We start from the raw sequence: 16,223 nt of genomic DNA, 5'->3' as shown, positions 1-16,223 counted from the left end.
AAATATTTCCACCTCCGGTAAGAATCGTTTCTCCCGCCGTTTCTTTTTTCTATTATTCAATTTTCCTCCGTATTTCTGCGCGTCGGGCAAAGATATTCTTGTACCCTAGATTAAGGAACGTCTTTCTTTGCTCTAACGTTTATCGCGACTGAACTCCGCTCCCGTTGCTGAATAATTTCGTCGATTAAGTTTAACGACCGCTTCGTATCCACGGGCGCAACATGAATTAATTACGAAAATTTTAAGAGGCAATTAACAATCGTTTGTTGCATCGTGAATTTGATAATTCGTCGAAGGCGAGAGAATAGAATTTTCTGGGCTTTAAAGGCTTTAAAATTACACGAATGTTTAGAATCAGCATTGAAAACTTTCGTCCTTTCTTCCCTTTTATTAAACAGAAGGCTACAAGAGTGCAGGAATATTCAAAGGCCCAGCTTTTCGAGCACCGCAGGAAAGGAAGCATATTTATGCAGGTGGAGATGCATTCGTCGCAAATATAATGGTTGGTTTTGGTAAATAAACGCATGGAAATGCAAAGGGGCTACGATACGAGGATGTTCCTCTTACATACAGAGAGAGAGAGAGAGAGAGAGAGAGAGAGCATTTGCTGTCGTTCGTTTGAATCACATCGTTAAGACATCAAACGAATCGTTTGCAATTAAACGAAAGGGCCTCCTTTTTGTTTCGCGATGCTGGCATTCCTGCCCACAAAAAACTTTTACTTTGAGACCAGACGTTCACGCCACCTACGTGATTAAATAATATCGCGAGACCAGAACTTTGCTAGGCAGGTTCGACCATGATTCTGTTGAAACATTTAAAAAATGCATTCAAACGAGAAGTTATAACTTCCAGAATTTTTAATATTTTTGGATGAAAAAAATACTGTACATATAAATATTCTCAGTACAAAAGAGCCTACATGCCATGAAAGAAAAAATCACAAATAATGGTGAAAAAATAAGAGTCTAGATATCGATACCTTCTTAAATTCTAATAATTCACCAGCTTACGTTTCACGTGATCATCAAAGTCGCCCCCGGAAGCATTCAGTAGTAAAAGGTTCGCGCGCCAAGTCCCTACGGAAAACGAGGAACGAACGACGGACTCAAAAATGGCATTGTTGCTTGTCGACCGTGGCGTTAAACCCAGTCAAGCGTCCTCAACTTGGCTTCAAGACGCGCGGGGATCCACCGTGTCGTCTTTACCGTGTATTTACTCGCATTATCTCCTTGATCCCTTTAAAAACCTTCCCCGTGGAAATCTCCGGGGCGAGCTATCCGGCGTTCCACCCCCGTCGACGCCGCGAGGGGGGTCTTCCAGCGTTGGGCCAGCAGCCCGAGAAGGAGAATCACCGAGACACGTTAATGAGTTTTTCGTGGAACGTGCCGGGCGCGGAGACGATCGACAAGAGCCAGGAATTAGAGGCGAGAGACGCGAGGGGAAAACGGGTCGCGTCTGGGATTGGAAAAAAGAGAAGTCGAAGGGGCACGAAGTCGAGGGCGCGGGAGGGACACGGCTCTCGAGATCGATCTTCCAGTTTTAAATTTAAATAAACGCCAGCTCGTAGCCGATAAGGCCCTCTGTTCGCAATAGACGCGCCCCCCGTTCTCCCTCCAGCCGTCTCAACGGCAATCTTTCTTCCAGCAGACTTGTATGTAGCCAGGTAGCTAGGTGGGCGGGTAAGTAGGTGCCGCGACAGACGTGGAAACACGGCCGTAAGATCGATATCGAGGGAAAATCCGATCATTATTGTGCTTCTTTTCACGGCCCTAAAAGGTTTCCGCGGCAGTTCCCGGGGCTCCTTTCGCAGCGGCGGAACTGATTGAAATTTTTTTAGAGAGCCCGCTCTCGCGCCTTAGCCCCCCCTCCCTCTATTTTCCTCTTTCCGCCCCCCTCCATCTTCTTATGCCTAGCGATCGAATAATGGAATCCTTTGAGTAACTTCACGACGAATTATGATTTCCATACTGAGCGCGTCCATGTTGATCTTGCGTTTATCGTTGCTCTTGGTCTTACCAGCCCCGAGTTTGCCGAAGGAGTTTCCGATCGCTCGCGGCGATCAGCGGAAACAGACCGTGGAACGTTTGTGTCTGGGCTGCTGTTTTGTTTAGAAATTGTTTTAAGAATCTTTACAATTTCTATCAGATTTAACGAACTCGTTTGCAACAATAAATACTATGGAGGTAGAGCGGAGGATTCGTCCTGGAAACTCCAAAATTTTATTCCCTGAATTTTCTTATCAAATTATTTTAAATTTTAATAGGTAGATTCTAGAGGCCAAGATAAGATGAAAATTAAGAATATCAATTTCTTGATTGAGGCTTTGTTAAAAAATTATTACAAAAATTAAATTTAAAAAATTCAAATCGTACTGGAAAAATTATATTTGGTTGCGGGGGTCAATTACAATCATTTTATGTCAATAGACATACCCCCGAAATCCTACGCATTTTCGAGAAAAAAATTCCTGACTAAAAATATGTCTGACCATACGTTGATATGTTTCCCTTGAAATTTCACGTGTTTCAGATCGTTCTAAAAAAATTATATTTGGTTGCGGGGGTCAATTATAATTATTTTTGGTCAATACACATCCCCCCGAAATCCTACGCATTCTCCAGAAAAAAATTCTTTACCGAAAATATGACGTCTGACCATACCATTGATATGTTTCACTGAAATTTCATGCGAATCTTTAAAATATCATAACTTCTGAACGGATTGGAGGATTTTAATGTTTAAAAAAGCAAACGACGCGTATTTTAGTCAAGAATATGTAGAAATTCCAAAAATATTAAAAAAATTGATCCTTGACCCCGTAAAGTGAGAAAACCCCCATAAGAATTGCCGAATCTTCAAACGTGCATAACTCCTACAATAATGAATATATTTTAATGAAATTTTTTTCTGAACTAGGGCTCTTGGGTACCTTCCAAAAAGTATTAGACAAAACTTTCGTAGAATGTCAAACAAATTTATTAAAAATGAAAAACTACTGAATTAAATTACTGAAAATCGGGCTAGCAATTTATAAATTTTCTGAATATGTCCCATAAATACACAGACATCAGCAGTCCACTGATTAGCGTGGTTTGTTTACAGTTTTCTTGGTCAGTGCGCGTTGCAAGGGCCCTCGGGACGCGACAATTGATCGCGAATTCGCCGGCAGATTAGCGTCTGCTACGAAATCGCATTTTCGTTGGTCCGAGGAGCAGATGATTTCGGGGCTTTAGCCGGATAAACTGAAATCGATGGATTCAAATGCCGATCTGTAATATCGGCGTGCACGCGGCGTGCGTTACGAGCGGAACTCCAATTTCCTCGCTGCCGGACAATTAAATTACAATCGGGAAACACGATAAGCACAGTCGTCCCGAGGAAAATGAATATTTCAAGGCGGTGGCGTTTAAATCAAAATGTCAATCCGCGCCGCGCGGCAAAAACCGAAATAAATAAATAAATCGAAAAGTTTCTCGACGACGTTGAAACTTTCGAAGGACGAGTATTTAATTTTGAAGCGCAAATTGAAGTATAAATTGACGCATAATAATTTTCTAATTGGAATAAATGTGTAATATAAATTAGGAAACTTTGATTGAAAAGATTGGAATCTTTTTATGTATAATAACTGCTATTGATAGCATCCTAATTAAAAGAAGTAGTAGTATGGTATAAGAACATCAACTTTTACCAATGTTTCTATAACGATCTTTACCCAAAATATCAATCAAAAGTTAACCATGGGTCTGTCACTTGTCCTCTCCATCGCAGAGACAGCACCTCTTTTAATGAACTAAAATACGGACCTATCTCCTGTGGAAAAATGCAGAACTCATAAATCACCTCCCTGGACGTTGAAAATCCCATCTATCGACTTATCACTCAGAATGAACCAAAAAGAAAAATTATTTCCCAAAGAGTAGAGGAACTATTTCCATCGCTGTGTCGAAATTTTTCACATATTTTCATAAATAGTCTTAAAGAAAAGTAATAAATGAGGAATGTGTGTGGGGAACGATGAACTGGACGTGTTTGATAGAAAAGGAATAAGCATAAAGCGGATAAATAACTGGGTGAATGTCCAGACTTTGAATGAACCACCCTCCAACCCCTGTCCCAGGGCCGGCTCGCGGTAATTTCGTCTCCGAGTTTGCAGGTGGCTTAATTTTTGCCGCGACACGTCTGTCGGTACGTCCCGCGTAGATACGGCACGGATTTTTCTCGTTGCTGATTTTAATAACAGATTGCCACTGGAGCCGCGAGAAAGAGGAAGGGCGACGATGGTGGTTGGGTGAACCCAGCGGAGGGTCGAGGTTGAGTCACTACTTACACGTAACCACCACGGTTCCCCCACTTTCCCCCCAACCAAATTCGTTCCTCCTCATCCCCCGGTTTCGTTACCTTTGACCTCGATACCTATTATTCAATGTACCCTTTCGAATAATCTCTTAGAAAAGGTTTATGAATTCTTAAACTACCCCCTAAGAATGAAGTGGCCTTAATTTTAAGCGAAATAACTTACATTTTCCTTAGTCAATATCATCCTTAAACATTTCGACGTGTATCATAAATAATAATTTCATTACTTGACCGCAATTTTAAATATAAAGTGCCTCGATGATCCCACGAAACGGAAAGGATTTTAAAGGAACGTGAACCTGGCTCGGAACGTCGTTGAAGTGGTTCACCTTTATCAGGCGGGCAACATTTTCTCTGAAAATTGTAGCACAAAATCGATTTCTTATCCCCAGTTACTAAATGCTTCGGGAAAGGTTCGTTTTCATTGCGTGCGGGCAAAAATATGCATGCTGTTATACGATCAACGAGCTTCCGTTCCGTAAGCTAGCGTGGAACCCTTCGACATCGTCTCTGTGAATCGTGATGCCAGTATGTTTAAAATTTCGAACATCCATCGCGTCAATAAATCTCGTTTTTATTCCATTAAAACGTTCTGGAGTCCCCGGTATTGCGCAAACAAATTTATGTAAACAATTTAGTCGTTTCAACTTAGAGTTCGAACCTTCTTTAATATTACGAACAGGAACCATAGCAGAATTATTATAGACAAGTTAAATAGGATAATAAAGAAATTATTTATATAAGCATTAAGCTTGGTCTACGTGCTCAGCGTTTTTATCCCTTTTTTTAAAAAGATATTTTATCATCGAGTTGGAGGGTTGAATTATTAACCTGGGGATAATATAGCGGGGCTAGCTGATCCCTCCCAGAAAGCAAAATGGATTACTTTTATTTACTTCTCGTTTTTGAAGGTAATTCGATGTATGTTTGGGATTTGCTGCGGTACAGAGAGAATAGAAAACTATGGGGACGTCAAATCTGAGGATTAAAGGTAGAAGATCGAGTAAAATTTTAAACAGCGAAGGCTACTACGTTGGTCGTTCAAGTTTTTGTGCCCAAGTCGGGGCTGGAAATCTTTTTCACGCGTGGGAGGAGATTCTGAATAAAAGAGATACAGCGTTTCTTGCGGTACGTCAGATTTTTCGTTGATTTTCAGCTATAGAATTCTCTGATAACGCCTTGGTACTTAAAACGATATTCAAAATGATAAATATTAAAGCTAAACATACTGAATATTAGCTTTGAACACGTAATATCATATTCTTGTCATATTTAAAATTCTTTTTTCGGATTTATATCGAGATTTTATCTTCTTTACATTCTTCTCGAATACATATTCGTTCATAATCTTCTTTCATAATTTATCATTTCAAATGTAGATTGCAAATGTAAAAAAGATTATTAAAATTTAACACTCTCTCTTACAACATATTAGACACTATGATAAATTAGGCGATCGGTCTAAATCCCTGCAATAATTAGTAAAATATTCGACATTAAACTTGAAATTTTTGCAGAATATTTTTTTTCTCGAAAATGCGCAGGATTTCACGGGTATGTCTATTGACCAAAAATGATTGTAATTGACCCCTGTAACTGAAAATAATTTTTCTAGAACGATTTAAAATTTTTGAATTTCGTCGAAATATTTCACACCTTCTCGAATTTTTTTTTCGAAAGTGCGAAGGAATTCGGGGGTATGTCTATTGACCAAACATGATTATAATTGACCCCCGCAACTGAAAATAATTTTTTTAGAACGATTTGAAAGTTTTGAATTTCGTCGAAAAATTTCACACCTTCTCGAATTTTTTTCTAGAAAATGGATAGGATTTCAGGGGTACGTCTATTGACCAAAAATGATTGTAATCGATCCCCACAACTGAAAATAATTTTTTTAGAACGATTTCAAATTTTTTAATTTTGTCGAAAAATTTCACACCTTCTCGAATTTTTTTCTCGAAAGTGCGAAGGAATTCGGGGGTATGTCTATTGACCAAACATGATTGTAATTGACCCCTGTAACTGAAAATAATTTTTCTAGAACGATTTGAAAGTTTTGAATTTCGTCGAAAAATTTCACACCTTCTCGAATTTTTTTCTAGAAAATGGGTAGGAATTCGGGGGTATGCCTACTGACCAAAAATGATTGTAATTGACCCCTGTAACTAAAAATAATTTTTCCCGAACAATTTGAAATTTTTTAATTTAATTTTTGTAATAATTTTTTAACGAAGCCTCAATCAAGAAATTGATATTCCTAATTTCCATCTTATCTTGGCCTCTAGAATCTCCCATTATATATTAATAATCCTCTAGAGGGTTACACAGCATTCGATAAAAAAAAAGTAGTTCTTCCGTTTCGAATTTAGCGAGAAACGTTTAGTTTCCATAAATTCTGTAATACACGCGTTTTACTGTCAATAATTACACGCCACGGACTCTAACGAGGAACAGGGAACGAGTCGTAACGTGTAAATCGCCGTGCACGAGCGCCAAGGAAACAACCATGAAAACCGACCCCGCTCTCACCCTCGGCTCATTTTCCCCCAACAGATTTTCCGTTTCGTCCCCGAGCTTTCTGTCCCGCGAAAAAATTACCGTCCCGCCGGCAGATTTGCCCGGGCGAATCCAAGTGCAACGGCCATTAACTGTGCCGGCCGTGTCCAAATTAAAAAACGGCGACTTATAGCTCCCGGGTCCTCGCCTCTCTGCACTCCGTAGATTACGCACGATCGATAACGCGTGCTTTGCTGGGGGGATGCTGCTCTTTGATACGTTATGCACACGGTCCCGACGTATGGGCGTTTTTAAAAATGAATGGACACACTCCCAAAGAATAAATGGGCCGCGCTTCACGGGACGGTTATAAAGGATTGATTAAAGTGAGCACGGCAAAAAGAGGTTTGCGTCAGATGCAAAACTGCGGCGTATATTTCGTTACCATACCGCGGTCGTCTCTAAATCCGAGAACGTTACCGAAAGGATCCCCACACACAGCACTGTTGTTCATCAATTTACCAGGAGAAACATTCCCCTCGTGTTTCGTAGAAACGAGAAAGAGAAGGATCAATTCGGGACACTGGACTTATTGGAAATAGGCGGTGGAATTAAAATAAAATAGCTCAAATATTTTTTAACCCATTGGGGGCAAAAATAAGACTAAAGTGTTATATAACAAAAATTTTACTTAACCCAGGTATACTTTTATTTCTAATAGAGGAAAAAGACAGTCTATCGGTCAATTCAGACGTTACCGGAAGCTTAAACGAAAATCGTTATGGTCGTTCGATATTACGAAACGTCCCTCCTTACCAAGTTGCCCGAGATAAAACAGAAAGTTAGATTGCTTCGGTAATAATGAACTTAATAAAAGCGGAGAAATTATACGATAAAAATAACCGAAAGCAAATCGTCTCAAGAGTTCCACGGCGTAGCAAACTAAACGATCACAGCTGACGGAGTGACGCGATAGCCAAAACATTCAATTACGGGACGCAACCTTGAGTGATAAAGCTGGCGAAAGCAAAGCGAGCCGGCTTGTCGCCCAACGCGCGCAAACTGTACCGAATCACCTATTCCGGGCTTCCATTTAACTCAAACAAGAGAACACGGCACGTTCCTTTGACGGCACTGACGACGCAATCGAGTCGATACAACTATAGAAACCAAGCATGGGGCCATTGCGATGCGTTTATCGAAGAGATGACGACACCGAGCAAAGTGTATTCCGTTGATACAAACGTTTTACGAGAGACTCCGGTCGCAATTAGTGACAAACAGTAACGAATTATGATTACACCTTTGGGAAATTCGCCTTTGTTATTTCTGTGCAGCGTGATTCAATTTTCCTGTTTTTACTTCTCGATGGACCAATTGATTTGTACGTAAATAACAAATATTTAAGCAAATAAAATATACAGATATAATTTGCGTTTGAGAAACTATAGATGAGGAATATATCCATGGATGCTTGATAGGTTAAGAGATTTCTAGCTTGAACATTTTCCCGAGCTTCGAAAAGTGACTAAGATGTTTTCGTGACAAGTAAAAAAAGAGGCGATAATCGAATTTTTCGCTTTAAACGGGAACGAAAGGCCCTGCATCATATTCCAATCATAGGCTGTCTTCTCCAGATACAAGCAATTCAAGTTTCCAGGGTTCGGCTGTCGTAGCGCGTAGTTCAAATGTCACGAGACGATTCAAACATTCATACGACATGCAGAAACACGTAGTTACTCCCACTCTTAACTTTCAAATGTAAGATATATGGTCTTCTAACTAATGTTGGGTAGAAGTATTACTAAGTAACATGAAACAGTTAAAAATAAATGGAAAGAATTCGTAAGAAAGTACTGTATCGCCATATAATATACGGTAACTGTATATGTTACAAATAATGAATAATTAAAAATATAAATATGTATGTTAAGGTATAATCCACGTGTTATGACAGCGTCAGGGTAAAACTGATGAAATTAAAGGCGATAATTCGAGCACGTTTCGGGCGTTTTTACGTGCTCGAGCGAAGATTAATTAAACGGCCGGACACATACCACCAATCCCCATCGTTTCGATGACATTACAAGTTTACGAGCTGAAAAACTACCCTTCCCCGTCAACGATGGTCCATCGTTCCCGTGCCAGGCATCTCACTGTTATTGTACCTCGACAATTATAGCAACCTTCCTTCTCCGGCCACCGGAGAAACACTCGCGAAACGTCACGTACAAGGTTTCGAGCGAACTCGGGAAAAATTAAATCTCAGAAGTGGCGGTATTGTGAGACCTTATTGCGTGGTTTGCTGTTAAGATTTTACGTTGTGGGTACTTAAAACGATTACGAAAATACAATAGAATTTTGCAGCAGACTCCAGCCGTAATAATAAGCACGGAAATATAATTCTAATATTACAAATATGTGTACATTTAGTACTGAACCAAATTAGATTTCAAAATGAACATAGAACACAGAACATTTTTACATTCACAAGGAAATACATAGAATCACTGACACGCTCGTCTGTTTCCAGCCTTGGAATCTCGATGACGTTCAAACGTCTTCCGAACAAGCGACGAAATAATTTTCTCGTTACGGGAACTTCGCTTCCCATTGCTCGGGCCGACGCTTCGCGGCGGAAAATTACATTTTCTTTTCGCGAATTTCTTATTCGATTCCGGCGTGCGCCGGTAATGCATATCGCGGACAGAACTATTACATTACTCGATCGCAATTTGACTTCAAAGGGCTCGGGGTAATACTCGTTGACAAAAGCCTTTGCCCGGAGCACCGGTTACAAATGGAATTAAAGGACGCCTAAAAGGATAATCCCCCGCGCATCGGCGACGAGACCCAGGACAAAAACATCTCTACCCCCTCCTCGAGAGCCGCCCCCATCCCGTTCGGGCCCTGAATCGCAATTCGACGCTTCTTTACGGGCGCCGCTAAATTAATTAGTCTCGCTTTAACTAAAGGGATAACTCCTTGGTTTCCGTAGCCTTTCGCGCGCGAGGCTCAGCTTTCTTACGATGGAACGCACAACAACGACGAAAGATTGTATTCCGCGTGGACCCTCGTCAACCTTTTTACGCCTGCTCCTTTGACCCCTTTCGTTCCCGTTACCCGACAATGGAACCTATCCTTTCCACTAATTTTCAGATCGCGCCCGATTACGACGGACCCGTCACCTCCCGTGACATTAATTTCCGCCGCGGTTCACGACATAATTACTTTATCAGTTCGAGCAATTAGAACAGGGTAACATCTGCATCGCTTATAGTAGAATCATCGACTACCATGATTCGAAGACACATTGATTTTCTGGTCATCGAGGCAACATACACAATCACTTAGAAAGAAATAGTCAAACTTCGATGTTGAAAGGGATATGAGCTAGGTAATGGTTTGGAATTAAACTGTTTATATATTCGAATTGTTAATAAATTTATTTTGCGGAAGCCAACGCATTGCCAGGGTTAAATATACTGATTGTGGTTCGTTTCTAATTTAACGTTGACTAACAATTTCAGGTATATAAAAATTGATATTTATTTAAGAGCCACTCAATATTTTAATTACATTTCGGCCTAATTTCTCTACGCTCCTGGACTGGGTGAAATAAAACAGAATATTTACGAATACGATGGTCCAACAGATCACCAAAGATAGTATAGAATTGGAAATCATTTGAAAAGTGTATCAATTCTACAGTGAACGGCCATAATCTACTGAAAAATTATTTGAAAATGACATTAATTCCTCTGATATCATTTTCCCAGAAACGGAACGTTCTCATTTTCTGCACAAAATTTTCAATCCTACAAAGAGGGAAGCCTGGCGATCGAGTGACAATAAAACATCACTTTCATCAAGCTAAAATTCGCCAAACTTTTCGTCGAATATTCAAATATACTCCTATAAACTCGGATCAATTTATCACGTCCCGTAACAAAACTTCCTACTCGCGAACACGCCTCTTTACGTATGTACTTTTAAAACTCTTGATTTCGACAATCATCCTAATTCGAATTCACTCTGCTCAAACAATTTCGATTCCACCCTTTCACTCGCAAGAATACACAAGCGAATTAACATGTTTAATCAGTTATAAAATACCAAAGATTTATTTATTGTTATCCAATATTAGCTAGAAACTGGATATCAAGATACACTTCACAATTCTTATACGAAACGAGCCCGAGAATTGATCCATGCCTTAGTTAAGTAAATTTTATTCACGAATAAGGAATCAGAATTTCAGATTCAAACTAGCTTCTCCTGTTCACTGGCTTGAATATCGGTTTTAAAAACATCCATTAATGCGTGAAACGGAATCACAACAATGCGAATTACGTGACAGAGTTGGACCGGTGTACGTTGCTCGCGATAGAAAGGACTCGCTATAACTGAGAGCTCCTCCTAATTGTAGGATTCAAGGACGAGGCATTCGCCGTGACGTTAATCCACTGTTTTGATTGGTAGACGACCTCACCAGCCGAGACGCGATAAAGGAAATCATTCCACGGTATAACGGGACTATTCTCACTGCAAAGTTTTATCTTTAATCATTTTAATCTTACGTTCGAACAATCTGGACAAAGAAATTCATAGAAAAATTTTTGCAATGATTATTAGACCTACAAGAATATTTCTTTAATCGTTGAATAAAATTTTACATCAAATAAGAAGAACGTTATGTAGACAAATACAAACAATATTTGTTAGTTTTCGTATGTTAAGGGCAAGGGTTTAACGGATACGAAGCTTAGGATTTTTATTAGAGTTTTGTGGACAAACAGGTGCTTGGTTAACGTTGGAAGTCACTGGAGAAAATGAAGGATCGCGGATGAACCGATGTACAGCTAGCACTAAGAAGCACCAGGATGTAATAGGTAGCCTCGTAACTTTATAGCACAATATACTTCGAGCAGGGAAACGATACGTGTTCTCTGAAAGTGTCGTTACTTGTTACTTGACATCACATCCCCTTTCTAAATATGAAAACGATCCTTCCTCTAGCCGATGCTTGGACCACGCAGTGGAAAACGTTTGATTGGAGCTAGCTAGAGCATTTCTCGCGTCGAGGGTGGAAAAAAAAGGAGCCGCGACAGAGGAAAGGCACGCGCTCGGTATTTAGGAGAAGCAGTAACGTAACAATAGGCAAGTACACGGGCTGGAAACGGTAATGGTGTGTCGTGGCTCGCCCGAGCTTACTTTTATGTCCCGTCGGGGCAGCTCTTCCACCCTCCGCGCCGTACGCTTTCACTCTTTCGCTCGACTCACGCGCCATTTCTCCGCTCCTCTCTGACTCTCGTGCACACTTATCCTCCCCCCCTTGTCTCCTTTCATCGGGAAGAGCCAAAGTGCAAGTAGCAAAGACTCGCTTTGTTGTTGGACACCTTTCTCTATTATTAAATGTTCTTCCGCCACCCCCTCCTGACGAGCCCCCGCTTCGAGGATCCTCGACTCGCGTTTCGCAAGGAAACGCGTTCGAACGATTTTTTCGAAACAAATGATATTCAATCAGGGTTATTTCGATTCGAAATACATTAATTCAGTTTTCATTACTGCTTGGCGATATTTGTCGCGCAATCATGGACGTAAAAGGGAAACGCGTCGATAAATAAATAGTGTCGACGAAAGTCAGTGTCACTGGGATAACTGGAAAATATTGTTGGCGATTTGTCAGTAATTTCAAGGTAACCCGAATCAACGAAGGCATATTCGCGACATAACTGGCGCAGTGTGTGTTACGGAGCAACTTTTAATTAGCGAGCAAATGAGTGTATGGCCTGCAACTTTTAATAACGCGTAAATATGAAATGAACTGCAACCTCTGGCAAGAAGCATTTGACGAAACTAATTAACATTATTGCACCGCAAGTTATTTACACGTGTAAAGACACGAAAAGCGAAACGCGCGTGAAAGATATGCGAGAGATGAGTTAATTTTTACACAACGAAATATTTCCTTTATTGTAAAAACATATAATCAAAGATTTTCATGGTTCGAAATATATTCGTTTACTTCTTATATTTTCAATATAGAAAAAATGCAATTTTGTAGATGCACACAGACTCCGTATATAAATTTGATCGAAACGTTGGTTGGTAAAATGGAATAACCTAAAAACATTCTGTGGACAGTGGACGCGTAATTGAAAGGTACCGAATGTTTTCTATATATTGCTTCGTTTATTTGTTCGGTATTTTTCAAATAAACGAAAATATTTCTTGCAATATTGAAATAATATGTTGTATGAAATGTAAATAACTAGTGCAGTAGTAATGTCAATTAGTTTCATTTAAAACTTCTCACTACGAATTGGAAATTTCAATTTTTCCGTTCAACGTCAATTTCCTGCTAAATAGAACGTCGAGATTTAACTGACCTTTAATTTTATTCGACAAAATGAATCGCGCACTAATTGGTTTGCTTGTTAACAAATAACTGGAATTACGTAGCTAATGAACCAAATAATGAAATACATTCGTATGATTCTAGATACGGAAATTATAATAAAGCATCATACTGTAAAATGTATGAATGGACAAATCGAATTAATTTACTACAATCTATCTTATTTCTTAGTTAATTATTTAAATAGAAATAAATGAAAAATTAAGCCTTTCGTTTCGATTTTCGTTGGGACAATAATATAATAGAAAGATTTACTTACAATCGACGGAAACTTTGATCTGCTTGCTCACAGACGGAGGCACGCCATTGGACGCGATGCACAAATAAATACCCATGTCTAATCTCGAGATGCGCATAATCTCTAATGTTTCACCCTTCCACTCTGGCACTGGAACAAAAGAAACATAAATATTCTTAAAATATCACGAGACGACGATAAATACACACGCCATAATTCGATCTTATTTTACGTTCCTCGATCGTTCTATTCCCCATTTTAAATTTATGAATAGTTTTCGAATTTTTAATTTCCTCCCGCATCAATGTTTGCACGCTTAACTTTCAAAGACTCAGCTCTGAACCCTTATTTATCTGCGCAGAAATTAGTGCACGCCGTGACCCATTAACGCGCGCGAGAAAAACAACCAACTTGAACGACTCGTTTTTCGAATTCCGCGGCCAAGATAATTACGGGAGCTGGAAAATTTTCCATCCGGTTGTCGTTAACGACATCGAACGTATGCATACACACGCGCGCGTTCCCTGGATCCCTCGAAATGCGTGCCAACGTTAATGAGGAACACTTTCTTTCGTTCTTTTTTTTGAATTTCTTCCTTTTTTTTCGACGCACCGTGGTCCGCGATTTTTTCTCCCATCGGCAACCCTCCAGCCGTTCCCTCTGACAGCGGTAACACAGTTTTCGAGACACCGCGGCGTTTGATCTTCGGACAGAAGCCAGACCGAATATCATTATTTTTAATTGCCGCGTGGTGTGCTCGCCGAATCTATCGAAATCCGGTCACGGATCGACGTCACTCGTGTTTTAAGGCACCAAAGACGTACTCCGATTCTCGTCGGCTGAGAAAAGCGAAGCCGCGTCCTTTGATTCCCGCGATGTAATTAGAACGTTTTGGCTCTGTCTGCGAGAGACACTTAACGCGCGAGGTACTCGTCAAAAGTACGGAAATAAATGCAAACGTTAGAGAAACACGCCAACGCCGCGTCAATCCCGACGATTTTTGAATTTCGAGAAACGTTTACAAATAAAATATTCAACGCTGAAAAATAATTACGAGCCAGTCTTTTCGAACGTTTCGTCCTGATGAATTAAATTGTTTCTCTATTTTTGCACGCGATATTATCTCTGAATACTATTAATTCAAACGTATAAAATATGACGATTGACAAGTCTGTCTTGGTTATCAAAGTGTCAAGATCTGTGCCTTGAGTAATCAATTGCTCGAGTTATTGGAAGAAATTCCATTAGATACTGTACGTCGTACGTGGTTTATGAATGCTGGTGCGCATCCATATTTCAACCGAGCAGTCAGACTGTCCTAGAACGAACGTTCGTCTGACAAATAAATAGGTCATGGAGGATCTATGCCTGGTTAGCTCGTTCCTCGGATTTAAATCTGCTGAATTTCTGTTTCTCGATCGCTTTAAAACATTTGTTTATGAAAGGTTTTATACTGGGTTTCAAGTATCGCTTCGACGAGAAAAGTAAAATGTTTCAGAGATTGAAAAATACTAATCCACGGCGTATCTATGTTTGTATTTTATTCAAAGCTAATTTGAGAGTTAAGTCACATGTTTGCTTGTTACTTCTGAATACGAAGAGTACTCACCCGATAGCATTTTATTAATTGTAATGTTCGATGCGTCGTCTCTCTTCCAGCTTATATGTGGTTTCGGACTTCCGGACGCTTTGCACGTCAAGCTGACGTTGGAATTCTCCCGTACAATGGCGTCCGACGAAGTCTGGAAGTCTTCTATATTCGGAGGCACTGCGAACAAAAACATGTTTGTCCACAATGTTTGCATTATGCTACTAATGAGAGCGAAATGGAATCTAATTACATGGTCTGTTTCACTCAAAACGTACTGAATCTCTGTCGATCGAATACTTCATATCACAGTATACATAGTAAGCACAATAAAAATAATGGATGTTACCCGTGCATTGTCTTCATGCAAGAGGAAGTTCCTCTCTTCAATCGACAATAAAAATAAAACCACACCGTGTATATGATTGAGACTTTGACAGCGTTCTAGCGAGTCATGATGCTCGCTAAAAACAAACAACTTTCGACGCTACGAGCGCGAGGTGTGTTGGATTTTCTAAGGACTCATCGAACCAACCTGGTATGTTGACAAATGTCCAAGTTACTTGAATGACATTTACGATCTATTTACTTCGACCATCACTTACTGCTAAAGCCAGCTATTGGAAAACGGTGGAAGCAAGGTTGTACACATAATACCTGAAAACTGATCAACGAGCAATCCGAGCACTCGAAAGTACGCGAACGACGGTTCGAATCGTGCAAAAGAGCGTCGTCGAAAGAACGGACGCGTCAGTCGGATCCGACAGCGGTCACAATAATAAAATTTGCATGACACAGGACTGGCCTCGAGTGGACCTCTGGTCGAGAACGCTTCAAGAAACGGACCAACCCCCTGAAGGCCGGGAGCAGACCGTCGGCCTGAATGGCATTCTTTCACATGCAAATCGAATTCAAACTTAAAGGCGGAAGAAAAAAAGGAAGGAGCCTCGGTTCGACGAGGTCGCAAAGGGGTTGACGATGATAGTCCCAGAGACGGGTGGGAATCCAGTTACAAGCGCGGAAACGTTCGAAAGCGGTCTTCGAGGGTGGCAGAAGCATCCAGAAGGGCAAAGGAAACGAGAACTGCGGACAGATAAGACGAGGGGGGAGGAAAT

At 40.3% G+C, this 16,223-nt stretch overlaps 1 protein-coding gene across 1 annotated transcript in view; it reads right to left on the bottom strand.

Moving 5' to 3' along the window:
* The window catches only part of LOC122402811 (lachesin), a 217,047-nt gene that overhangs the window by 113,379 nt on the left and 87,445 nt on the right, over nucleotides 1–16,223 (bottom strand). Inside the window, exons 4-5 of the mRNA XM_043405925.1 lie at nucleotides 15,130–15,288; nucleotides 13,542–13,670 (exon numbers count right to left, since the gene is read on the bottom strand). Of these exons, the coding sequence (XP_043261860.1) occupies nucleotides 13,542–13,670; nucleotides 15,130–15,288 (288 nt within the window). The remainder of the gene's footprint in view (nucleotides 1–13,541; nucleotides 13,671–15,129; nucleotides 15,289–16,223) is intronic.

This window comes from Colletes gigas, unplaced genomic scaffold (assembly GCF_013123115.1).
Source record: "Colletes gigas isolate AHSC1104 unplaced genomic scaffold, ASM1312311v1 Colletes_gigas_Sc00040, whole genome shotgun sequence".
In the NCBI taxonomy this organism is placed as follows: domain Eukaryota; kingdom Metazoa; phylum Arthropoda; class Insecta; order Hymenoptera; family Colletidae; genus Colletes; species Colletes gigas.
This window is presented reverse-complemented; position numbering and strand designations above follow the sequence as displayed.